This window comes from Anser cygnoides, chromosome 7 (assembly GCF_040182565.1).
Source record: "Anser cygnoides isolate HZ-2024a breed goose chromosome 7, Taihu_goose_T2T_genome, whole genome shotgun sequence".
Lineage (NCBI taxonomy): Eukaryota > Metazoa > Chordata > Aves > Anseriformes > Anatidae > Anser > Anser cygnoides.
Genome location: NC_089879.1, coordinates 4,391,950 through 4,419,886, shown reverse-complemented (window position 1 = coordinate 4,419,886; position 27,937 = coordinate 4,391,950). Strand labels below are relative to the sequence as shown.

At 37.8% G+C, this 27,937-nt stretch overlaps 1 protein-coding gene across 1 annotated transcript in view; it reads right to left on the bottom strand.

Annotated features, from left to right (window-relative positions):
- Positions 1-22,281: 22,281 nt before the first annotated feature.
- CPXM2 (carboxypeptidase X, M14 family member 2) overlaps positions 22,282-27,937 on the bottom strand; it is a 74,409-nt gene continuing 68,753 nt past the window's right edge. The window contains exon 13 of the mRNA XM_013185851.3: positions 22,282-25,281. Within this exon, the coding sequence (XP_013041305.3) occupies positions 25,028-25,281 (254 nt within the window). The 3' untranslated portion in view covers positions 22,282-25,027. The remainder of the gene's footprint in view (positions 25,282-27,937) is intronic.

The following is a 27,937-nucleotide window of genomic DNA, read 5'->3' as shown; positions in this document are numbered from 1 at the left end:
ATATTGAAAAAATAGGGCCCCAAGTACTAAAAATGTTGAATTAATTTTAGTTGCCACCTCTTGTGTTCTCCAAACAAAAGGCACTGTATGTCATCTATAGCTCTGCAGAGAAGCCCTGGCAGAAAAGGTTACTGATCTAAATTAGTATATTGTTTCATTTATGATAAATCATAAATATCAGTTATTTTGCAAACCTCAGCATACTCCATTTTGCAAGTTTCACCATGAATATCTGCCTTTGACACAACGGATATTATGACAACAACATTTTTCCTTCATACCTTGCAAAAAGCATCCACTGCTGTAAATTCTGACTGTTGATTAAGAACCCAGATAGGTAACTCAGTGAGAGGTTTCACCTCAAAGTCAGTAAATTTGGGGTAATACCTCAGTCACTAGTGTGAAGAGCCTTGCCTTATCCCTCTCTCTGGCACAATACCGCAGCTGCAATCTATAAACTCTCATTGTCACCTGCCTTATAAGTGGAAAAATTAACAGAATGAAGATCATTAACTAACTACCATGTAAGTAAAAGTCTTCATCTCAGCTATTCAGTTTAATTACAAAACTACAGCGTAAATGTAAAAAAAAAAAACAAAAAAAAAAAAAAACAAAAAAAAAAGAAACACAAATATAGTCATGGAATCTAAGTAAGTTTTCCCAGCACTGTATACTAGCCATTTGTCACATTACATTGTCTACCTCATCTTAATCATTTGACTTGTTAGGCTTAACATAATTTTCTCAGGTACAATAGGTAAAAACACCCAGATCAATATTTGTTTCTTACAAAATTCAAGTCATTTTGATGGCTTAATTGTATTCTGAAAGGATAGTGGAAAGCTGATTATTAGTCAGCTTAAAAGGATAAAATGCTTTGTATCAGGATGTTATGTGTTTTACTAGGACCACTTTTAGTTAAGAAATTAAAACAGGTTGATTGTTAAAGTCCACAACTGTTGTCAATGTAGACATGGGGCTGCTACCAAAGTCAATGGGAGGTTTGCATGTTGATAAACCTAGCCCCAGAGGGATTTTGCATTCAATCCAAATAGAGCAAAATAATTTCCCAGAAGAAAAACTATAGTACTGTTAGGACGGCAAGTAAAAGGTAGAGAAGAATATAGCATTAGACTTGTCTCATTAAGCCTGTGTATCACAGTCAGTCACTGGTTGATTTATGTGTCCCCATGAGCAATAAATCTCTCCCCTTGTATATGTTTAAAAAATTGTCTTTCTTTCATGGTGCCTTTCTTCTAGAATTAATCTTATAGCAGAGAATAAATATAATTTCCCCTTACTTACATCAGCTCTCTGACACATTGTCATATTTCTACCATCTGAAGCAAGCGAGAGTTGTACATGCTGGTGCTTGATAAACTGACTCAATATACAAAATAAAAGTAATACCCTAACATTTCCTGATGACATTTCATAAGATACTAGAAATATGATACTGTGGCTCGTTAAGTGCTAGATATTCATCTGAATTCTTATAGGCAACTGGCAAATTTTTCTAAAATGTGTGTCTAAGTGATGAATGTAGATATGACTAACTATGTGTCTGCTGAGTATTATGTGTACTACACAACACTTTCACTCGAGTGCGTTAGAATAATGATGGCAAATGTAATGCACAATACTTTATTATCTCTGGTCATGAGGCGGAACTGTTCTCTTGTCAAATGCAAATGTGAGTGTGTGTGCGAGGGGTGGGTTTTCCATTTGTTGTTTAAATATTTTTGAAAAAGTTTGTAAAGTACGGCTACAATGTGTGCCCAAAATATGGAACTGCATGAGCAAAACTTGTCCAGCTGCTTAGGCAATATGCAGTTTTCTGTTTGTTGGTATCTGCATTCCATATGCAATATCTATTTCTCACATGCGTGTTCAATTAACATTTTCTTCATATCTTGTAAGTTTGGCAGGCAGAACATTGGCAGACAATTAAGAGAATTTAGTTCACTATGTCATATTGCAGATTCCCTCTGTTCATTTTACAGTTACTTATACAATATCAGAGCCATAACTATGAACTAGGACCCCATATTATGTTATGTTTTTGAACTAGTTTTGATGTGAAGATGTGGTAATTGCACGTGACAAAAACTATGAGAGAATGATATGTTTACTACTGACATAAATCAACATAATATTTTATTGCTTCAACTGACAATCTAGTCCCATTAGATAATTATATCCAGGTTTTATAGATCTGTCTTCTGAATGTTTAGGGCTGGGTTTTCAAAGGTATTTGCACAGTGCAAGATGTAAACAGGATTTATTGAGTTCCTCATGAGCGCAAGTACTCACTTTCAATGCTAGGCAACTACATGATCCATCTCTAACTAAGCTCTATCCCTGTTGTTACCCCTTACATAAAAGACCCACAAAACTATGTTGTCAGTGGCTCTGAGCCACGCTTTTTATAACCTCTCAAGTTTTACTTATGAAATAATCAAGTTACAATAAGAATTAATCAAGTCAAATAATCTATATATAAAAACTCCCAGACAAATTCTTATGAAGCCTGAGGACTGCTATAGCAGTAGCCTTGTGCATCACAGCATTGCAGAGCAGCTGAGGATGGAAGGGACCTCTGGAGGTCATTTTATTCACCTCCCAAGAAGCACATCGCTATTTTTTGCTGTAGTTTACCATCTCAGTTTTGCCAATGCGTGTCTGCTCTGCAGTAGTGCTGGGAAATGATCCTAGTCCACATCAACAATACAGTCATCCTGAAAATTATTTTTTTCTGAAAACATTTTGGGCAGCCAGCTTAGACTTGACTTCAAAAAACAGCTATATCAGCACAATTTAGGGGCTAAAAAACTGGGTCAGAAATAGATGTGAATGGTAGGCTGAGGGCCAGAATGTTTGGGAAACCTTATCCTTACTTTACTGCTGTTGCAATGATATGCGTTGCTCTGACTGCACTGGGCTTTTCCTAATGGTCTGCTTCCACACAAGGAACTCTCTAGGACTCTCAGCCATTCACTTACCCCAAAGAGAAAGCAAAAACATCTCTCAAAGCCCAGTAGCACAAGCAGCACAGCCTCCATAGGAGGGTCCTTGTTGGATTAGGAAGGCTTAAATGGTTTTCAGTTGGGCTACGTGGAAACTCGTCACATATTTTGGATGGCCAGAAACCATCTACACCTGGATGAGCCCTGCCTTAAGAGATAGACCAATTCTTAAAGCTCAGGAGGTTTATGTAGTTTGCAGAAAGAAAGTTTTTCTGGTCTTGCTTGCCAAAGTTTTCATAGTTTCTCCATTCCTCTTACTACTAAATAAAGAAGGCTCTGAGGTCTCAGAATATCTTGTCCTGTTCATTTTTAAATGTGCAGTGAATGCCATTGAAACAACTCTTTGGAAATTCCTTACTTTTCACTACTATCAGAACTATCTTCTCCCCAAATTAAATGTTCTTATGATTAAATGAACCTTATAAGCAAAACCAGAGACTTCACACTAATGTCAGATCATTTTTATTTAGCCCAAAAGATCTCTCTATATTATTGCACATCACATTCAGCACAGAAAACTCAGACTCATGGATCCTATGGTGTTTGCTTTACCAGGTGACACTGGATAGTTAGTACTAAGCATAGGCTTCCATATTGGTAGAATCAGGGACTATATCTTCATAAGCTACCCAAGCCTGAATAGGTGAGACAATAATATTTTAGCCTTAAATCTAATTTTTTTTTTTTAATTTGCTTTTTGTGCTTTAATTCTGAGCACTAATTATTCCTTGTAATCTTTGATGGATAAAGTTTCTTTATGAAAACCATCCCACTTTAAAAGACAGCTGTCCTTGTTGGGAGGTATAAAAGTTTACATGGAGAAAAGAGCTGCTGCAGTGTCTATAAAATGTCTACTTCTTATATGTGTTCCTGGTGTGTATCATGTAAATATGTATTTAGAATTGTTGGTTTTTAAGCAAATAATGCTGATCTAATGAACTAGAGAGGATACTGTCGTATATGTCTATATTTATAACAAAGATGATTAGCCCTATAGACTGTAAGTGCACTTCAGAAATTTGTGTATTGAGAAGCAAATGTATCAGGTGGATGAAAGCATGCATGTGTGGTAATTGTGTTGTAAAATATGATTTTTTTTCTTGAAGAAATACTATTGCACATGGTTTCAATATACCCAAAGGCATGAGTCCACTCAACTGATTAATAGTCTTCAAAGATATATTAGGAAAAGGATCTCCATTTGGAGTTCACTGAATACTGAGAAACAGTTTTCTAGTCTCTGTAGTTATAAAATTACAGTTCTGAAGCAAACATTTTTTTTTAAAATCACAGAAATAACAAAAAGGAAATTGAGAGCCTCTATCCTCCTGGGATATGATGCAGCAAGAGTTCCTAAGGAAGAAGAAAACAACTGCTTTTAAATGAAATGCCAGTACATCCTAGTGAGATACTAAAGGAAATGCAACGTGGCCTAGCATGCAAACTTGGCTATATCCTTCCCGTTGTTGACCACCATAGATAGTCCTATTTAGTCATTTTGCACTTAAGCTGTCTTGAGTCCTTGAACAAAATAAACAAATAAAAAACTGTTGGATTTCAAAGTGATTTACATTGCAACCCTGACCATGAAATCCTTATGCAAAGACAACTAATTTCTACTCCTCCTGATTTGCTGATATGATCAATGAACTACAGAGGAAAAAAATATATACATCCCATGAGTTGAATGACATTTGACTTTTTTTGACTTCTGTTAAGAAAACAATGTCAGTAAAATATGTGGTGTCCTCAGGGTCATACAGCAAATGTGACAAGGCGGGGGACAACTCATCCATACTGTACCTTCTTGTCCAACCACAGTCAAGTAAAATAAAGCTATCTGCATCAGCCACAGTATGTGATGAGTCATTTATAGCAGAAACCATAGAGCTTCCCTCATAACATGTTTGAAAAATCATTATCACAGATTGCCTTGGAAAATAGAAATAGATAACTAAAAGGTGCCTTGATTTACCTTTATTTATACACATTTTTCTAAACCTTAGATTTTTTCATGTTGTTTTTATTTACTTAAGATCATTTTAAAATTAAAAAAAAAAATCCCATATATTTGGCAATCATCAATCTTTCCCTTCTGAATTCTTGCAGGAATGCGATGTACTACCAGTCTTTATAGACGCAGTTGAATATAAACCTTTTCCTCTAGATTAGATTATTAGATGATTACTTGCTTTAAAAAAAAAAAAAAAGTTAAAAGGAAAAAGTTAGGGGCTGGTTATACATATCCTTGCTATAAGGACAGTGGTGTTTCTTGGATGAGTAAGGACCATTCATATGATAAGAGGTTTAAAAATGTCTGGCCTGTGTATTTAAACTTCATTTTGTTTTGTTTTGAAATAACAAAAATAGATGGTTTCCTATTTCTAAGCATCTAGTCAGTCTGAAGAAATGTAGTTCTGAAATAGCGTTAATAATAGCTGCTGTAGATAGGGCATGTTTTGACTATATTATAAATATAAAATTATAATTTATTACATTTTACTTTTATTTGTATAACAACGGGTTGTAATTGTAGGGGCTATTTATATGGGTAAAAAAGGCAATATTAATAAATGGATACAATGATGCACAGACCAACTTGTAATGACAAAATACTCAAGAGTGCCATGGGTTAAAATGGACTATGGGACTTAAGTGTCCCTGGTAAGCTAAACTCCTATAGTCTCTTAATATATATTTCAGAAATACATATTCATTCATGTAAAGACAGATATATAAAATTCTGTTGTATTAACACCTCTAGTTTAAAGGAATACAAGACAGTAAATTTTAATCCTTCAGTTTTTTGAATAAGGGGCCTGTGCTGCCTATTCTGTTTACAATGGCTTGTGCTTTGTGAATACATATCAAATGTTGTAATATATTTTTATTACATAGAGTTAATGGTTAATAAAAAGTAACATATAAATAAATACATACTATATATGTATATTGTGATTTTGTTATATTTACTGTTAATGAAATGTGATTATGAATAAATGACTTCGTGTGAGCTATTTTTTAAATATAAAAGTTTACACTTTAAAAAGTCTGTTTCATTTCATTGCTGCAAAAGTCAAACCTGCAAAGTGATTGCAATGATGTGACCTGATAATTCTGTTGACTTTTAGAAAAAAACTACAAAGTCAAGTGTAACAAGATTGCATCAGTCTGTTTACGAGCAACATAAGTGAAATTATTGGAGAACCGTAATACATAATGTATTGGTCTAGACTTAATATATATGATCCGAAATAAACTTTCCTTGATACCTTGAGCTGGTCCCATGGTTGGTGGGAAAAAAAAGAGGTGGGGGTCTCTGGTAGTATAGGGTTCCTCTTCCTGCTCTACAAGGCTCCAGACCCACCCTGAGCTCCCACAGAAAGGTCTCTGAAGGTTTCAGACCCATCCTGAACACCAACCAAGAGCCAGACCCTGCAGGTAGTCCTCTCAGAGCAGAGGTCTTTTATTGTCTACATGAAGTCCAAGCGCTTTGTCCCCAAATGCACTATTCTGCTGAGTCAAAGGGTTTAACTGTTAATTGTGCTTTAATAACAGTATTACAACTTCAGTTCTCAGATGTGGATAAGCACTCATTGAAATAAATGCAAATATCCCCAGTCTTCTTCCTCTGATCTCTAGACAGACATTTGAGCTGGAGATTAAATTCCACTCCAGTGCACAGATTAGGCCTCTTAAGGACTCTTTTGCTTCCCTTGCAGGTATTAAATCTGTGCTGTAGAAAAGCAGAAGAGACCCCCAGATGAGCTCAAAATTCTCAGACATTGAATAATTTCTAAATTAACCAACATGACATCATTTGTTCCCATACCTCCCCTTTATTTTAAACAGCTCAGCAACCAAGTTTCTGTTGTCCATCTTTCTGTGTGCACACCCTCCCTTCTCACACACACGGTTTTGTGAGGATGTTGTGTGTGGGTTTCTGAGCACCTCACTGGTGCTGAGATGCAATTATCTCAGAAAGACTGGCAGGGTAGGATGGGAAAAATAATTTATTCATGTTCATCTCATAGCTGCTTTCAATTTATACTGAGGTCAATGCACAAAGCAAGCTTCAAATGCAAATTTAGAGCATGAAAACAGTGTGACTTGTCAACCCAGGCAATAGCTTTCACCATTATCTTTGGGAGCAAAAACTGGACATATGCTGGCTCTGCAAACCTCAGTGCCACGATAATGTCCTCTCACAGGGGGAAGACATCTCCCAATGTCACTGATCCATCCTGGGCTCCAGGCTCAAGCAGACACCCAAGGGAAACCCACTAGCACAGCGTGCGAGGTTTTCATTTGCTCTGCTCTCCATTACAACTGCTGTTTTCCATCACTTAGGAAGGACCTAAATATTGCCTTTCATATTACAAAACCTGATGCAAAGGAACATTCATTTCAGGAAAGTTTTGCCTGGAGATTTAGCAGAGACAGAATAATTATCCTGCATCTCATTTCAAAGGGCTTGTCATCCACACGGTTATAAAACTTTTTTTTTCTTTTGCCAGCATTATGCTAGAATCCAGTTACAAGCTTTACATCAACTTCTGCCACCCAGAATTTTAAAGGAAAACAACTGTAATGCCAGCAACACAGTGGACATGCATCCAGCATGGGAAAACACCTCCAACAAAAATATTAAGAGGAAAGAGCAATCAGCAGTTCCAACCACTCCTGCCCTGCCTGCACCCTGATAATGCATGCAGAGCACTAGGGACCACAGAGTTCATGTGTCATACAAAAATTAAACATTTTAAAAGTTATTTAAAATTTAATCATTTAAAAATTAATAGTGCACCTTTGTTGCCCAGGTATCACATTTAATTCCTATTCTATTAACTGCAGCTAAATAACATTTTCCTATATCTGCCTATTTTGCTTTCATTAGTTCTTTAAGCATCTTAAAATGCAAAACAGAAAAATGTATACCTTTTCTATGCAGCAGCAATGCCTGTTGATACACATTAAATATCCTGACTTTCACATCATATGGCAAGAAATAATGTCTGAATTCTGTTTATGAAGTTCTGTGCTCAAACCTAATACTCCCAAAACCTCTAATTTACTATTTGTCAAAACTGACCATCACAAGATGGCGTGAACAACTTGGGATAAAAGCCTCATTCTGCCAGAGTTTGATGAAAAGACCCATGGGGAGAGGATCCAGCCAAAAATGTTTGTATTGTTACCTTATCATTCTTACTGCTTTCTATAGTAAAACCTCCACTCCCCACAGGCAAACTGTCAGATTCATATTGTTTCGTTTAAAAGTAGCTTTCTCTGCAATCCATACATCATCATACTGCTCATAAAGTTGTGATGTGAACAGCCAGTCCGACAATGTGATACAGTACGAATGTGCTGTAGCCTCATTAGTTCTAACCTTCTAGATAAACCATAGTTAACGTGACATTTCAAAAGGGAATCCATGTCTTCTCCCTCAAGGGCTGTCAGACACCCCCAGTGCTCCTGCGCTCACCCCAGGACCACTCATGTGGGGTCCCAGGGTCTCTGCAGTGCATAGTGTCCATGCAAGGACCCTCTGCAGGCCAGAGTCTCCTTTGGCACTTCTTTTGCAAGGGACATCCTTCCACATTATCACCGACATCACTAAGTCCTCAAGCTACCACTCCAAAGCTGTCATCATTCAAACAGACAAGGTCAAAGTGTGTTAAATATATTTTCATTTTCTTATTTCATGTAAGAGTTGGTAATAATCATAAACATTTCACAGATACCTTTAGGAAATCCAATGCTTTTATAATTTAGGAAGACAATTTTCTTTATACCTTTAGGAAATTTAATACTCCTCAAGAAATTAATGTAATTGCTCTGCTGAGCATGCACTCGCATGAGAGCCTTCACTTCTGTTTAGGAGAGGCTAAATTGTAGGTTGCTTTTCAGCAGCAAGCTTTGCCTCTCTGCCAGTGGGGACGTGTCTCGCCTAGTGCCTGGGACTGCTTTTCCAATCAAAGGAGACATGCATTTCCAGACAGCAATTCAGTAACCCCATGTTGGACAGAGTAAGAGACCTATGTAAGTGATATGTGATGCTGAAATGTCTAGACCTTCTTCCAATAAATTTGCTGAAAATGTTTCAATAGCAAAGGACAGCAGAATGTTCTTAAGAGAGAGCCTGAAGCAACCTGAGGGATAGGACATGGTTGTGACTTTCCACCAAGACCAGCGGTCTTGGAATAAAGTCTCAGGCCAGAAAGAATCGGACTATCAAATTACCTATTTGCCCTCACAAAACATAAACACTAGATTTACAATCATGGATGATCTGTCATGTGTACACTAACAGAATCACTTCCAGCTGCAGTACTTTGGAGTGGAGCTAATAAAATAATTGTTATAGAAAATGTTTTAGTGAATCAAACATTTGGGGCCACCTGCCCTCAGGTAAGGTCAGTTAAAACTACTCCAGTGCCAGCATATGACAACCTCACCTGTTTGTAAAACTCCCAGTGATCATTGTTCCACAAACCTTCTATCATCTCCAGATCATTTCTGAGTTTTATTATTCTTCTAATTATCATACCCTCTATAATAGCTAACATTTCTGCAAACCTTGATGCAAACTCTACAGATCTTAATCTATTTTGTGCATGTATAGTTATGGGAGGAAACAATTAAAAAGGTGAGAAATTGAAGAGCTAAAGCTCTATTTACAAGAAACTAAAAAAGTAAAGAAAACTTTCAGAGTTGAAAAAAAAAAAAAAAAAAAAAGTTCTCCAGTTCTTTTCTGCTGCAAGAACCCCTTTGAAAGGGATAAACACTTGCACAATACGACAGTCGGCACATGCTGGCACAGTTTAGTTGCATTGTTTCCAAGCTGTTGATAAATCAAGAGAAAGACTGCCACATGATATTTTTGAAAAGATTTCAGGAGATGATGAAATTGAAAAAAAAAATTAACCCGCATTTTCAAAACTTAATTTACCAAAAACCTGGTTAAAATATGAGATTCTCACTTTTCAATGTTCCATAGCTGTAAGTTTTAAATCGTAGAATCACAGGATCGTTTGGTTGGAAGGGACATTCAAAACAACGTCATTCCAACCCCCTGCCATGGGCAGGGACACCTCCCACTAAATCAGGTTTCTCAAAGCCCCATCCAGCCTGGCCTTAAATTCTTCCAGGGATGGGGCAACCGCAGCTTCTCTGGGCAACCTGTTCCAGTGCCTCACCACCCTCTGAGTGAAGAATTTCCTCCTTATATCTAACTTAAATCTACCCTTTTGTAGTTTAAAGTCATTACCCCTTGTCCTATCACTGCACCCCCGACAAAGAGTCCCTCCCCAGTTTTCCTGTAGGCCCTGCTTAGGCACTGGCAGGCTGCTATAAGGCCTCCCCAGAGCCTTCTCTTCTCCATTGCCAACTCCCTCAGCCTGGCTTCACAGGAGAGGTTCTCCAGCCCTCTGGTCATCCTTGTGTCCCTCTTCTGGACTTGCTTTTACAGGTTCCTGTCCTTCTTGTGCTGGGGGCCCCAGGGCTGAACGCAGCACTCCAGGTGGGGTCTCACAGGATCAGAGAAGAGAGGGAGAACCACCTGCCTTGACCTGTTTGTCATGCAAGATGTTATTTTATAAATTAAATATACATGACACACGACATTTATGTCACATGTAAACTGTTAGTTGAACCCCTGATAGTCTACATTATTTTCAACACTATTATTGGGAAAGACAATTAATTACCTATGACATTGGAGTATTTGTATTAGGCTGCCTTAGTTTTCCATGCTGGAGAGCTCACTATGTTTTCTTGGCCATAAGAAAGCTGGTGTGTGTGTGTGTGCATGTGCATGTGCACCAACCCATCCAGTCAGCTAAACCCTGATGAGATAGAAACAAGGGCAGCACCAGCAGGGTCCTCCTTGCTTCATTACATGTTGGGATGCCTGCAGCACATCCCACTACACAATTACCCACTGCCAGTACAAGGTATACAGGGAAAGTAGGAGCTGAATATCCCATATGAGATGAAAGCTGAGAGCTCAACTGTAGTTTTGGCAGACAGGACCAAGGTTTCACATCCTTTAAATGGTGCCAGACACCAGGGCTAGCATATGGGGCAGATGTATTTCTATTTGCTCCTGTAATACTCATGTGTTTTTATAATCAATGTCCTTTTCAGTTCTCTGAATGTCATTATGAGAGCTCCCATGTTGCTCTTATGTGGATTCTTTTGTCTAAACAGAATAAATATACCCTGAAGTGATATCTGCTGCTCTTAGCATAGCACAACTCTCATGCGGAATTTACTTGTCAGATCTGTGTCTCAGCAGCTTCAGATGCTAAAATTTTCAGGATTTTCCAGAGAACAAAATAGGAATTATGAAAAACAGGTACTTAAAATGTTGAAAATTACTGCAACCATTATCAAAAGTGTTTTTCTAGAAAAAGATCCTCCTGAACCATGTGCATCCAGAGAAAGAGGATGCCACAAAAGTCAGCAGTCAACATTATAAAAATTGCAACAGCAGAAAAAATCAGAAGCTAACAACAAACCTGACAGTTTTCTGAGGCTCAGGCTTGACCCAAGCATTTTCTGAACTCAGACAAAAGTGCAAGAGATAAGGCAGCACTTTGCTGTGTTAATTATTTACATAGGTACACACTTTCTCACTACTGAAACTTATTGTTTAATCAGTATGAGAAGACAACAACAGTCTATTTAAAGTTTTTAATACATACAAAGTCATGATAAGTTCATTTTCACAAGACTTCTCTTTCCTTCCATTTTTCTGATATAAAGATTGCTTTCAGTGCTTTGTCATCTGTCCTGGTTTAATCCATTAAAAAAAAATCTGTGCAGCATGAAACATTGCTGTTGATCTCATAAAGTGTCTTCTAATAATTACAGGTTTTAAACAAGCTAAAGACAGAAACTGGTTGAAACAAAGCTTGTAGTGAAAAGGAACACGAAAAAGATGAGTAGGAGTATGGTAATTACATGCTTATGACTGTGACAGTAGGCAAAAGAAAACAGAACAGCAGATGGTATCTAAATCTAAAGGAAAATGTAAATGATGCTAAACTCAGACAGTTCTCTAAATAATGGTTTATTTAGCAGCAGGTAGATGTTCTACCTGCTTGATAATTCCAGGACATGTATAGGAGGGACAGAATAGACTTCTTTGTTTGGTATCCTACATTATCATTATGTTATATACTGCAAGGCCTGTACTTCACCTTTCTGGCCATCTCTATGATTTTGCTATTGATTAAGTTACATTAAATTTGATGCTTGTGATTGGTAGTCACACAAAACATCACCTCTTCTGTGACCTTGGTGGCCTTAGCATGGCCATTTGCAATGTAGCCTGAGCAGTAGCTGGCCTCTAGTTCAGTGAGGAAGATTAACATAACACTAAAAGCCAATAAAAAGAGACAGCATTTTAGGACTTGCCCCCAGGAAGGTGGCTGAGCATTGTCATAAAGGTGCCATCTGAATGAGTGCAATGCAAGAAATCAGGTCTCCCTGATTTTCCATGCCTGTGCCTGAAATTGAGCCCAAAAGGACAGGAGGAGCTGGGCAGGGGCTCTGGCCAGCAAAGTGCTCGAGAGAAAAAGAGTTTATTCACAGAAGGGTAGAAAGCAGGGCATGGGTGCAGCCCAAATCTTTCACCAGCAGAAGCAGCACATTGGGTCTTATAAACTGCTGGCCGAAGCACCAGCCAGCTGCCTAATGCCTGTTTCCAGCTATGAATTACTGGGTGTGTGTATAAACACAGTTAATAAGTTTCTTTGGCCTTGTTTTGCTCACTTTATAATTCTGGAACCAGCAAATTAGGAGACCACTCTGTAGAGCCAGGATGTATTCATTGAAAGGTATTTTTAGTCATACTTTATTTCTCCATTCTAATGTAAAAGGTTGAAGAGGCAGGGAAAATATGCCTATGCATTCTTTAATATTTATATGCATATATATTTATATCACATATAAATATGTACGTGTTTTATAAATTTATTTCTCCAGAAGGTGCTAAAAATGCAATAAAACCTATTATCTGATAAAAAAGTCTATTTTTATAAAAAAATATAATATTTTAAAAGTATATTTATTTTCACTTTTCCTATGTCAACAGAACCTAACAAATATTGCTGCCAGCAAATATCGAATATATAGAGACAGCGAAACCATCATCTTGGAAGAAGTTGTGATTACTTTAGATTGTTTGCTCCTCTAGTGTCTGGCCAATTTGCCCAGACTTTCTCCAGGGACTGAGGCATATTGTTGTCCATGGTAGAAGCGAGCAGTTAGTCGATGAGATTTTGAAGATGTTGCCTGTGTCTTTCTAATTTTACTTTCTCTTCGTCTGTACCCCGAGTTGCATGCGTGTTCCAAAATCCCCAATTTTGAGGATTTTCCTGGAGAGAGTTAGGCGTTCAGCATGGCCCACATGACTCCCCAGTCTCACGCTCCTTGTGCTGATCATCCTCAGCACTCATGAGCCTGCACAGTAAACCTGCAACGTCCTTTTCAGTTCTGCTTTAAGCTCAAGACTTTGAGTACATGGTCCCAGGCTGTCTTACAATGCGTTTTCTCCTCCTCCTTTCCATCTCAGCTCCAACTGGCCCATGCTACGACCTGCAGATGGGCTGATGAGATACTGCTTGTTATTCTGTATATTTTTCTTCTTTCAATAGATGCAGGTGCACACACTGCTGAAGCGGTTTCCCCAGGAGCCTGCAGCTCTTAATCATCCTATTAAAATGATTGTGTATTTGCCATAATCTTCACATTAAAATTATCTGCTTTGCATACACAGAGCTGTTCAAATTATTTGTTGTGAACAGCTGATTGAATTGAGTTCTGTTTGCTGTTTACAAATCATCCCCTGCTAGTTCTCAGTTTTATGGAGATATTGAGTCACCAGAACTTAACATACTTCACGTATCTGTGGCTTGGGGGGCACAAGCACTGTTCCTCACAGTGAGTTGATCTTGGCACCCGGTTTCTGAAATGTGGTGGGGCACCTTCCACATTTCTTTGCATATATTTAGCATCTATCCTGGTGCCATTCCTGGGCTTCAGTAGGGTATCTGAGATTTCCTAATCCTGACTGCATGCATGAGACAGGAAGAACCGAGTCTCCCTAAAGCAGCAACATAACAGAAGTAGCCTTGGTGACACCTTGGCAGCAGCAGCCTCCATGGATAGGGTTAAGCCATCAAAATAGATATATGTGCTGCCTTCTGCTTCTGTGGAACCTGCACATTTTTGTCTTTCCACACTGCTTTTCAGCCTTCTGTTCCAACCGGCTGATGTGCATAAAACAAGGGAGCTTCCAGGCAGCTGTTAATGTCAGTTGATGTAATTGCTAGCTTTAAATATCTTGCTTACCCAGACACAGTGGGTAGATGTGAAAGCGCAGCTCCTGCCTCAGAGCAAGAGGAAGAAGATGACAGCCTCAGATATCTTCTGGTACTTCATCAGAATCCATGATTTAAAAAAAAAATAAAAATGCTAGCTACCACAGTGACCATGAAGACCTCTCCTGCTCTATTGTTTGTTTTTAAATTGTTTAACATGTTTTTATATTGAGGTTCAAGAACCCTGAGGTTTTTTTGCCTTGCAGAAAGAAATGTGCATGCATATGGGATATCTCAAGGGCTTTATAAAGTTTAGGAAGACTTCTCCTATTTAGGAATGGTGCAAGTGAACTTCTAATCAGGAAATACAATACTATTTTAGAGTTAGTTTCATAGCTTTTGCAAAATGCATTTGTTTATGACATGCAGATATGTGCTTTATTAAAGCAAATTTAGCTTTCATACATTTGAAGATTTTGATGTTGTTCCATAGACAAAGGCAGTGAGCAGAAAAACTACCAAACACTGCAGTGAATACTGCTGCAACCACCCCCTCCCCTTCCACTTTATATTCACAAAAAAACACCTTGATAAAGACAAGCACTGGTGATGTTCCTTGGTTTGTTTGTACATGAAGTACTGTTTGCCTGAACACAGGAAGAATGAAAAAAACAAGGAAACATTCTCCTTGCTCCCAAATATCTTTTCTCTCACCTCCTCTCCCTTTGGGATGTTTTGCACAAGCATGCTGCCAGCGTGTTTCTTTCAGGCTTTTTCTTGGTTTATTTCTTGGCCCCTTACACTGTTTCTCTCCCAGTCATCCATACCACCCCAAATCAGTAACCAGATTTTGGGAGAGGGCTGGCTGATGGATGCAGGTACAGCTGAATTTTGAGGAGTTTCTGGAAAATCCATAATAAATGTACAGTGTTGGATGTGCCAGTTACCCACATCAGTCCCCACATTTCCTTACAGTGCCATCTACTTCTATTGGGACCCCATGGCTGGTCTCCATTTCTCCCTCTTGCAGCAGTACAGCATCACAAAACCTTCTTTCACCAAAACCTGGTGATTTTCAGCAGTGACTTGGACTATGGGTCTGTCTCTGGGAGGCTAATGCTTCTTGCTTAAAATATTGAGGTTACAGCTTAGAGAGGGCAGAAAAGAAAGATGGGGCAAAGGAGGAAAGGTACTGTCAGTTAATTAAAGAGATTATTAAAGTGATTTCCTGGGTCCAGAAAATGCACTTATAAGCTCAATGTTAATGGTGATCATAGAACTCCTATAAGAAAAGTAGTCTTAGGAAGCAGCAAGTGAAAAACAAAATATCTTCACAATAGTATCAAGTCACTGTCTTCAAATTTTTATTCTGGCTCGTGTGAAGTCATGAGTTTAGCTTAAAAATGATTAAATTAAGGAGAAAATATAACTGAGGACATTGCTATTTGGCTATGGCTTCTCCAGATGCTTGTAACCATCTGATACGGGGCTTTCCTTTACAACTCTGAAGGCTAGAAATTTCTTCTAACAAAAGAAAATCTGAGCTTCTTCATGGAGATCTCCAGCATAACTACAAGAGTTGGCAGCATTTTATCAGAACTCAAATTACAAGTTATTTTTTAGTAGTGTGTTTACAGCAGCACCCACGACGTGCTGGACCTTTTACAAACATTCAAGCAGCAATGGGTCACAAATTCTTGTGCAGAAAATCATCGTAGTTTCACAGCAGGAATCAGATAAAAAATAACTCTTGGTGAGCCATGACGCTGTTTTTAAATGATTGATAAGGAAGTCTACCAAATGCAGTGACAAAGTGTCTGGGCAATTTTATCCTGATGTCAGTAGATTTGGTTTGGCTTCAACAGCTAAGCATTTGCTCTTGTTACCTCCCTAAAACCTCTTTATAACCTGACTAAAATAAATATCTGGCAAAGATATTATATATTTCAAGATAGCATTTTCACGTGCAGAATTCACATGAGACATTGGGGTTTTCTTTAGCAGTTTTTTTTCCCTCACTTTTTTTGGAGGGTTGGAGGGATATTGAAACAGTTATATTCCTTTTCTAGTTCTTAGGCTACAGCTTGATCACTGAAACAAATTCAATGACATATAATCAGGAAAGCTGATAAATACTACAGACTCCTACACTCTGCTCTGATTGTTACTATAATAAGGCTACATCTGTACAGTTTGGTTTTCCTAACGTCAAACAATTGGCAGCTCCGTAGCACTGATGGCCCCTGAGGGCTGCCTGTTCTCGTAATTGCTTCTGTCTAGTAAGCATGGGAAGTGTACACTATATGCCCACACAGCAGCATATAAACACACACACACTTGTATTGTCATGGGTCATAACGACTCATTTCTACTCTATCGTCTTTAGCATCCTTATTTGCTCCTTCCTCCCCCTCCAGACTATATTTTATCCCTAATAATACACATTTATTTTATTTTAATTTGTGAATGGATCATTTCAGCATCATCAACAGTTCTATAACATCTTTCTAGAAACTCAGCACCTCTCCCCAGATTCTCTGATGTGGGACTGTGGTAATTCAGAGCTGTGCCTGTGCCTGGTATGGGCCAAAAACTCTGGAAAACAAGAGGTGAGTGGAGTCCCGGCTTGGCTTATTTCACATGTGCTCAACTTGCTGTCCATCTTCCCGCCATTATAAGAATATTACACCATTTTCTCTTTCACAACAAATAAGAATTTCATGTCAAATGATTAACTCATTGATAGAATGCTTCCTTGACCATCTGATTTTCTAGCCTGAGCTTTTACCAACTCTCTTCCAGTTCCCTTGGTGTGAAAAGTACCCCTACTTCCCCTCCTACCAGATCTGAAAATTCAGAGTCATTTTCTGTTATTTGAAAAATTGCAGTTATCAATGTTCAGGGAGAAATGATTTATGAACATCTGCTTCTGAACTCTCTGGTTTGGGCCAGAAATCTTGAAATGCCATCACTATGGCTGTTCTTTGTTGGACATCTCACTGAATGCTTCAAAAGAAAAAACTATCTGAAAAGTCAGGAAAAGGCAAGTTCAGGGAAGATTTTTTTCTGGACAAATAGGTGAAAAGAAGCTTTTGACTGTAATCTTCTTTCCCATGTTTTGGCTTTGCCCTGAAAATCTGTTCTCTCTCTCTCTCGTTTTTCTTTTTGCTGCTCTCATGCTTTTTCTGTTCTCATTACCCAAACATTAGACCTAAGAAGTTAACATGTTCCCTGCAGATTACAAAGATGAGAGTCTGTGAAGTTCTATTGATTTATACTTTGTGCAGATCTTGTCCACAGTATTTCTTTTCAACCAGTATTTTCAGAAGCGGGGAAAGGTTGCACTTCTTCATTGTCCCTGGAGTTTGTGCCAGTAAGCTACCAAACAAGTGGCCAGATGAAACTCCATTATTTTCAAGTGCTTATTACATTTGATTTTCAGTCCAACAGCAAATCATCCAGCAGTCAAAGAATTAATAATACATTTGAAGAGTGTGATAAGCTGAAAAGTACTCTCTGGAGACTCATACTGCTTTAAGAATGATAGATTTCTTCCGAAGCCAAGATGGAAATTCACTGATTAATTTTACAAACACTTTCATTAGTGAGAAACTGATTTTCTTATGTTGGATTTTCTCCAAATCATGTATGTTCTGCACATCACCTAATGCTGAAGGTGGCATAGCTATTGACAATACAGTGCCATCAGTATTTGAATTTAGAGTGGCTCAGACTCATTAAACTGGTCCCTGGTGACCTTTTTAGGGCAGGAGTGCTACAAACCATGCAATGAAACATAACTGCAAAAAGTCAATAAAACCATGTGCCAAATATCTCTCAAGAATACCTCAAGTTATAACATTTAAGCAACATAGTTTAGGATTTTAAAGTGGCATAGAAATAGAGGCAAAAATGATAGCAGAATATTTAGAATTAAACTAAATAAGTAGATTTAACAGTTTACACATAGTTTCTGGTGCAGTTGTTGACTTGATTGTCTTGGTCCTTCAACGCAACCATAGGGGGGCTGAAATGTTGCCGGAAAGCATTATGTTATTAGAGCAACTCTAGATGTGATTCATTACCAAAAGTAGAAGAATAAACTTTTGCATTTGTGAAGATACAGGGTAGATTATAGACACAGAGCCTGTTTTCCCATTCACTTCCCCCTCCTTTCCACATTATACTATAAATCTCTCAGTTTTGTTTCTGAAGATCTGATCCAACCCTGAAGCCACCAGGAGCTGATCAGTGAGCTGGCTTAGAGCTATAGCATGCTTCTGGAAGACAACCAAAGTAATAACTAATGACTCAATTTGCCTTCAAATTAGAAGTCTCAGAAAACAGTAATAAGTAGGAATGTAGGAATGTGATTTTAAAGCCCTTACATTAAAAAAAAAAAAAAAAAATATCACAACAAACCACAAACAAAACACCTGAAGCCATGTAATCAGATTCAGGTCCTTGTGGTAAGAAATAGATCTCAAATTTAAATCCCTCTGGTCTATTCAAGTGAGATTATGCTGTCATTGATCCTTATTAACCTAGGTATTGAATTTCTGTCACATCTAAAACATGAAAAGTAATTCCATTTTTCATACCTTACTTGCTGACAATAAGGCTGGCTGAATTTTGTTAGATCTTTAAATGATGGTTTACCCTGAATGCTCTTTTCTGTTGCTCTTGGGAGAGTACTGAGTTAATAAGAATAACTGTGGTGTTGACATAAGTGGTGTATTGAATTCTAGACAGCAGCTGCTGCAAATTAAGTGAGAGTTAATGATTAGAATAATTAAAATATCAGGTGGTTGATGTAACTAAATATGATAATAGGTGGGAATTGTTGTTAACATTTTTCTCTAAACAACACCAGTATTTCAGAATACACCAAAGAGATTTGGAATGTAAATTAATTTGTTTTGGTATTAATATTGATAAATATTATTCAAAAATGCAGAGAAAAAATTTTGCTTGTTTATTTTGCTTGCAGAAAATAGTTTTTTTTTTTTCTTTTTTTTTTTTCTCATTCTCATGGAACAGCCCATTCTTTATATATATTTTTAAATTGATGTTATCACAACATATTAGCTGGGATCCTACTGTCTGGGCATTTAGCAAGCTGCCATGCTTGAAACTACATGCTGGCTCACTCCATTTATGTATTTCTTTAGATCTGGATATGTTCTCTTCCATATACCTTTTTCTGGCCTTGAAATTCACTCTGTGAACATTGAAGCTTTATCCTATGAGACACCATCTTTCAGATGCTATCAGCCTCAGTCTACATGGAACGTCACAGTTCCTCAGTGCAGAGCAAAGGGCAGGATGATTTGTTATTTAACCCACTGGAGACAAGTGATCATTTTGGTACAGAACTCAACTTTAAATACATCTATATTTTTTTCATAAAGTCTTACAGAAGTTATAAAACTCTGAATGAGCCTGGCTGATGAGGAGAGGTAAGTGCTTGAAAGGTCTCTGCAGATGAGTTTAGTAGGGAGAGTCAAGCCAAGAGGCCTGAGCAGAAAACTGCAGGGGATATTATTTAATCCAGCCTGTACAAACCACCAGACACAAAGGAGGTGAAGGTGGGTGTATAACCTCTTAGAGCCTGGCTCTCTGTATCTGATTATTAAAGGTGTTAGTATGAATGAAAAGGCAGATAGCATGGAAAAACACAGATATAAAGCACCTTTATATTCATTACCTGAGTTTTTGTTTTTTTTTTCCCCCCACAGGCTTTCCAAAATCTTGTTCTTGGCATTTATTTTATTTTTTTTTATTGATGTGTTATTTTCAGCTAGTAACGAGTTAAAATGGTGTACCAAAAATTATCCAATAAACACAGTCCCTCTGAAATTTATTAAAGGCATAAACCCATCCTTTTGCTGCCTAATGAGCAAGGAGCATATAATGAATGGAAGAACACTGTTTAAAATATTCAATATAGAGAAATAATCCAAATCTCCATTTAAAAAAAAAAAATAAAAAGGTAACTTGCCAGGGTAAGAAGACAGAGGAGCTACTTGTCTTGTAAATTGTCCTGCAAACCTGAATGTGGAGTTGGTGGATTTTTAAATCTTACCTAGACTTAATCTGGCAATATACACTGCACAATGATGACTACATCAGTGGAAGCTGGCAGACAATAGTTATTTACTGACTTACTGTTCCAGGCACAAGATTGCATTCACCATGATGGCTTCATTGACCATAAATTTTGCTGCTCAAAAATCTTATTAAAGTGTCACAGTGAAATACAAAAATGTCATCTCAAGCTAAATGACCTTTAAAAAGAAATTAAAGATTAGTAAGCACATCAGACTATGTATAAATGTGATTTAAGCTGGGAAAAATGAGGAAATACTAGAATAAAGATCTTAAACATCTACAAGTTAATCACCTGAAGCTTAAATACATTCATAGCCTTTTATTAAAGACTGGTTCGCCTATTATACCTATTTATGGAGAGGACTGAAAAAAGTGCTTGCCACTGTGATAGCACAGATAAGCACAGGCAAAATCAGTACTAAAATTACCCATGAAATCAACTGTAAAAAAGCACTGCCCCTCTCTCCATGTGTGCAACTACAGTAAGAAAGAGTAGTTGCTTATCCTGTGGTGTTCCCATGCCAGCCTAGCAGCATACCACAGCAGAAAGTGACATTGGCCCAATCTATACCATTGGCATAGGCTTGTACACTTCCTCACGGCAGGCTGGTGGCTGCAACCTGGCTGAACTCACATGGGTACACTACAAAGTTAAATGGTGAAGAGGGACTTCTGCCTCCAAACTTGGATATTTTACATACCAATGTTAAAGGTTAACTAATTAAAGGTGTTGGTGTGACACCACTTGTACCTCATTTCAAGTTAACCCATCTTTCTTCAGGTGTTTCTCAAAAAAGTCCAGCACCCACTATAGAATGATGAGAGGCAAGTAAATCTGGTTGTATAACTGTCACTGATAGCTAAATCCACGCTTTGGGAAGATATCTTAAATTCGTTGAAAATAATGAGCTGAATTTGTAGGGAAAAAAACTCCACAACTATACATGGGTAAAGGAAGGGAAAGTATTTGGTAAGAGAAGTTGAAAATACACAACAGACTTAAAACATCCAATGAAACACTGTATTTCTTCATCAGCGTAGTCAATAACTTCATCTGCATTCAGTTTTATCAGTGTGTGTTACCCACACTGAGTTCAATGTCACAATACTCAGATAATCCTACAGACTTCTGGTGCCAGCAGATTAAATTTGAGTTAGAGATTACCAAGATCCAGTACACTCATACTAACATGTGTAAGTAAATATTGTTTTAGTAGATACAGAAGTATTGGCTTCAGCATTCCCAAGCCGATTTGCAGATAATAAGATATGTCTTCTAGAGATTAGCATACTTGCAGTAACTAAAATTGATGAGAAAAACTGAGAGGTGGTTATAGAAATTATGGTAATTAAACAGATAAAAAGATGAATAACTAGATGGCATCACATGAGGACTCAAGGAGAAGCCAGCTCACGCTGTATTTTGTGACTGTCAGCGCTCTGCATAGGAGCAGAAGACTGATGGCTGGTATTATCAAAGAGAGTGGAATACGTTCTGTTACAACCTTTTATTTGTTCAACCTTTACTGTGCGGGTGAGAGTGTGGAGCTGAATTTCTTATTACTTGAAATAATTACATTTTTTTCCCTTTATATCAGGAATGATCAAAGCTCGGCAAAATCCTCATATATGTAACTGTTAAAATGAAACTGTAATTATAAAAGGAGCGTATGTATCCTTAAGATTTATTTCCTTTCTTTTCTTTAGGGTTGCAAATTTTTCTACAACAATAAAATGGAAGGAGATAAAAAACACAGAATTTAGAATAAAATACTATTTTAAAGACGGGGAAAAAGTAAATAACCAGAAAATACTGGCATCTGAATTTATTGGTTTGTGGCATGGATATACATGGAGATTAAATAGCAGTACCATGTATTTAAAAAGAAAGAAAGAACATTTTAACTCCCAAGTGCATTACTATAGTAGCAAATAGGGCACACTTCATCTTGGTATTATTGCATTCAGGGCAGGCATAAGCATCTTATCTCAGCATGAGATATTCACATATCTGAAGTTACTAGTAAAATTCCTTTGAACTTGCGCGTTCAGTTTAAAGGTGCTGAACAATCACAAAATAATTGCAGTGATGACTATACTTGATGTCTATTAGGCCATTTATTTAGTAATGCCTGCACCAAAACAGAGTAAGGTCACCTGCATTAGTCATAGTTCTGCTACACTCACAAGTACATGCAAGCACTAGTCACTGCCAGCAGTGAACACCAGGGCCACTGTCTTCAGCTTTTACGTTAGTGACGTCTGCAGTGATCAGAATCCATTTAATTTTAGCTAACAGACATCAAATGCCTTCCCATGAAATCCACTTCTCACTACTGAATAAAAAATGTCTTGTTTGTTGAGATAACCTCATACCTGGGAACAGAGCATAGGGACGGTTAGGTTTGTAAAGCAAATCTCAGAACAGCCTGAAAAGTTATTACAAGGTAGAAAGAACTGACCTGCCAGGACTGACCGTCCAGCTAGTGGTTTCCACCTTCAATCTGAATATCAGTGAATTACATTTGCCTCCTCTTTTCCCTGTTTGTGTCTTTGTGCAAGCAACCCCCCAGCAAAATGATTGGGACTTCACAGGATTCAAGAAAGAAGCTACCTAAGGAACTTCATCAGTTCATAACAAAAAAATCAGGCATGCTGGCAAATTAGCAGGAAAATTTTTATGCTGTCACTACTCAAAAAAAAAAACAAAAAAAAAAACCTGTTTCTCATGATTACCTGAAAATAGAATGATATCATTTGTCCTTTCTCAGATGCTAAAAAAAAAAAAACTTCTTGACAACTTCGCTGTTAAGTTTGTAGCTCAAAATAAAAATATGGAACACAGAATGTTGTAAAGGTGGTAAATAGAGTGAAAAAAGTAAAATACAATTCAAAATGCTAATGTGATGATTGGATTATTTGTTTACCTCTATTATTTAATTTAAATGATGCTGACTGGGAGCTAGAGTTCGATAATTTCAGTTATAGAAAATTGTGTGCACCCTGTTATTTTCTTTGTGCCTTTGCTGTCAAATACATTGCTGTAATTTAATGGAATTTGCAGAACAAACATAGGCTGGAATTATCTATGAAATGTAATAATAGGACTATTTATTATGCAAGGGTTCATGATTATATTATTCATTCTGAAATCTTTTGCCTTTTGTGTTTACAAGATTCTTTGCTGACAAGAAAAAAGATTTAGTACAGATGGCAAGTAATATTTTTATAGTAAGTTTTCTATTTAGTTTATTTTTCCTGTTTTGAATGATAGCTGGGTGAATGTCTTTTCCAAGAATCATATCAAGATAGGCAAGAACTGTAATAGCAATTAAAAAGTTTTAAACAAACTCTATTTGGAAGTGTACATTGCAGCCTCACTACCATGCATATTAAAAATGTTTGTTTATCCACAGACTTTTGACTGGCTAAAAAGGTACAGCTGGCCCTTCTTTTGGGATAACTAAGGTCATGACATTGAAGCTAACAGAACAAAGTTGATTTTCACCAGCTGATGGTTTGATGAGTGTTTATTTAGTTCATTCTTTCCTAGATCTGATCTGCATCTTCACTAAACCTCGATCCTATCCTGCTGTACAACTTTGTTACTTAAAAGACAATAAAAAAGCACAAATCCAACTCTAAGAGTAGTGAGGCCAGAAAAGCAGCAGCTGTAATGGTAAGATGAGGAGACCATGTAGAGGAACATGAAATCTCTTGCCTGTTATGGAAGACAGGGACACAAGGCGTGCATGAGCACAAAAGGCACTTATAGGCAGGCCAGAATCAAGAAAAAAGATGCTGCCAGTGGATTTGTGAACTATATACATGCCCATGACCAAGCCTGCATCCATGACGAAAGCTTCATTTTGAGTCCTTCTCCTGGGTCAGAGGGGAGGTGCTATAGCACAGCGCTGCAGTGATCTTTATCAAGCAACCTTTTTGTTAGGTTTAGAAAACACACCCTTCTAAAGCAGAAGAGAAAACACTCTGGGCATTAAGTTCTGGAATCAGATTATGATGCTTGTCCAAAAGTCTCTTTCAGGGTAAGAGACTGAAATTTGACACATTTTAATGATGTTCAGCAGAAGCTGTGCCCTCTCAGCTTTCCTCCCATATGTGAATAAAATGTAAAGAGTGTCATAACTTTTTTTGAATTGCAAAAATATATCAATTTTATACTTTAGAAACACCATTTTTCATTTTTTTCATTCAAAACAACATTTCTCATTTACAAGTATCTCTCTTTTTTTTTTTCCTTTTCTATATTTAAAGAAAACAGATTTACAAGGGATTAAATAATCCACAGGCAAAAAAAAAAATCACTTCAGTTTAACTCAAAACATCTTTTTACATTCTTCCCGCCTCTCCCCCACACACTGGGGCTTATTTCTCTTCAACTCAAACTGAATTTTGTTTCCAATTTTTCTCCAAAACGACAAACCCACATCCAGCTCCCCTAACAGAAAGGCCTCGCGCAGGAAAATGTGTATGAAGAGATGGGCTACATAACTCTCACTACTGCTACAGCTGGGCTGATGGAGGCAGAGCCGAGGCCTATCTCCGCTGCCGCCACTGCCGAGCCCGCTGCCGGAGCCGCCGCAGGGACAGGCTGACCGGCTGCTTCCCAAACTTCCTCATAATTTCCTTGATCCTCGCCAGGTTGGTTTTGGAGATGGTGAAGTCACACTGGGTGGCTCCCATGTCGTAGCCCACCTCGCAGGTCTTGGTGGCGCCGGTGTAGCCCTCCGCTTTCACGCTGACCACGTACTCCCCTGGGTTGAGAAGCCGCCAGTAATCCCCATCAGCTCCTGTTTGAAAAAGGGATGGTTTTAGGACAAGGCTCCTTTCTTAAGCAGGGACCTACTTGCACCACACATGAGGTCCTGGCCAGACCACCTGTACACACATCGGTTAGTGCTGGGGCTATGTGAGAGTGTGTACCATATCGACTCTGAGATCTAAGCATCCCCTTCCATAAAATCTTACATTGAGCTTTATTATGCTAATTTTCCTACAAACTATAATTCATCAGGGTACTTCACCACTTGCTTACCTGTAAATGCATGAACAGAGTCACTGTAATCAACTAAATCACTTGTGCATAAAACATTGTATTTTAACACCTCATTGAATCAGGGCTTTCCTTTCAGTTCATCTTGGTTTACCCATATATACACTAGGATGGTTTTAGACTTTTTTTTAAATATTATTTTAACCAGAAAGTATACATCGCTGAGGACCAAAAACAATGAAACATCAATATCTGAAATTAATTTTTCAGCCAATCCTGGGAAAACCCACTGTGGACTGAAAGTGCATATTCAAATATGCAATTATATATATCTAAATAGAAATGCAACATCTTGCATACAAAGAGTTTTTGTTTGTTTTTAGTACTAACATTTACTGACAGCCCTACTATCACTAGCCTTGGGTTGCTTGCAATGTAGTGTTGCAAAAACTAAAGACAATTTGTATGAAAATATTATATTTGGGAAAAAATCAGACTAGCTGGCTTCTGTTTGAAGAAAAATGATTTTAATTTAGGCCTTTGTAAAATAGAAAGTGTTTACAAGCAGCAAGCATTAGCAAAACAGCCATACCTACTATACCCTGATATTGCAGCCTTTGACTGCAAGCATGAAATTGTGTGCAAGCACACCTGATACTGTTAGTTCTTGCACACCACCTTGCTCAGGTGTTTCTTTCAGCCACTTCAGCCCTACTTGGTGATGGCCAAGGTCTAGATTTGCTCTTTCTCAAGACCTTAGGAATGGCACTCTTAGAAAGGATCCTTTGAGGAACACTTTATTTAGTTCTTCTCCTTTATTGTTGGGTCCGTTGACACCCTAACCAAAAGACAAAACTGAAAATTGCCCAATTTGTTCCTAGGGGCTCATTTTTAGCTGTAAATGCCCTTCAGCATGTGCCCTGGGTGTGCCTGGCCAGTGCTCACTGCCATGCTGCATTGGACCTTGCTGCAGCCCAGTAAAAGGAAGCACAATTTGGTTCCCACTGACGTTTGTTTCCATGGCCATGTCTCTATGGATGTTGCTACATGGCTAGTGAATGCTGCATGCCCCCAACTCGTGGCTGTGAATTCTTCCCTGCTCAGATGTTGGCTTTAGCCCCTGGGATTCAAAGCTGACCCATAATTTTTTGACACATTTAGCAGGCAGTTCATCACAACCCCGCACAAGGCCAAGAAAAAATCTGCAAGTTCACACGCCACAAGGAAACCATTACACATTCGGATATTAAGCTGTTAAGCACGATGTGTTTTACCTCCTTTTCATTCACAAGTAACTAGACATTAGTGCCTCTGTCAGCTGTCATCACCCAGAATTTAATACCAGACTAAAAGGGTAGGGTTGTTTTTGTTTCATTTTTTTGAAAATTAGGTTAAATGATGCAGAAGGTAAAAAATAAATAAATACAAATCAGAGCAGATGGCAAGAGAAACAATTAAAAATACAGATACTTTTATCAAATACTAAGACTACTAAAATAACAGTCTCCAATGGGAGAAGGCTGAATAAAGGCTATGTCCATATCCAATAGCTGGGTCTGGAATGAAATTTTCATGTCCATTCAGGTAAAATAAAAATGCAGCAAAAATATATATATATTAGAAATTAAATGTCAGACAACTCCAGAAACACTCTAGTTAAGAGGGGTACTCTTTGAGCCTGATAGGATCGATCAACCTTTTACAACTAAATGACTTTAACTAAATGTTATGAATTTAAATACATTATTAAAATTATCCTAATACTCTGTTATCTACAGAGGTCCCCAGGAAAACTAGTCATGGTGATGCATGCCCAATGCATACAATAACTAAAACTTAACTTTTCTCTACTGAACAGGCAGTCAGCAAGAAGAAAAAAAATGGAGAATTATAACATTAGAAATATGCTTAGCTGAGACTAATGTTATTAAATATTAACTAAATGCTACTTCAAAATCTTTCAGTTTGGTTACATAATGTATGCTGAAAGCATATCAAGTTTACCAAAATATTCATAAATCTTTCTCTGAACACTGTGAAATTAAATTAATTATGCTTAATTGCAAAAATCATACAGAAATGTGCATCTGTCTTTAAATTCTGGTAAAGACTCCAGTACAGAAATGCTTCACTAGAAGGGAACTGTACATTTCTTGATCAAGACACTAGATACTCCAGGTTTAGCATTGTCTTAATTGTTTACTGCAAGCAGTCAGAGGCTGCCACAGGTTGGGTGGCTTCTCTTTCTGTGGGCGCATGCATGCGTACACACAGGCAGTGATGGGAGGTGTCACAAGAGAGACCCCCAGGCAATGGTGCTTTTGGAAGGTGGTCTTTTCTGTAATGACATTTGGCTTGCTTGTTTCTCTCCTGGTAGTATATACAAACAGTTAAAACACTAGAAATTCCACCTTCCAGTTACTTTTCATTGCAGCAATTATTGGAGCTGCCCA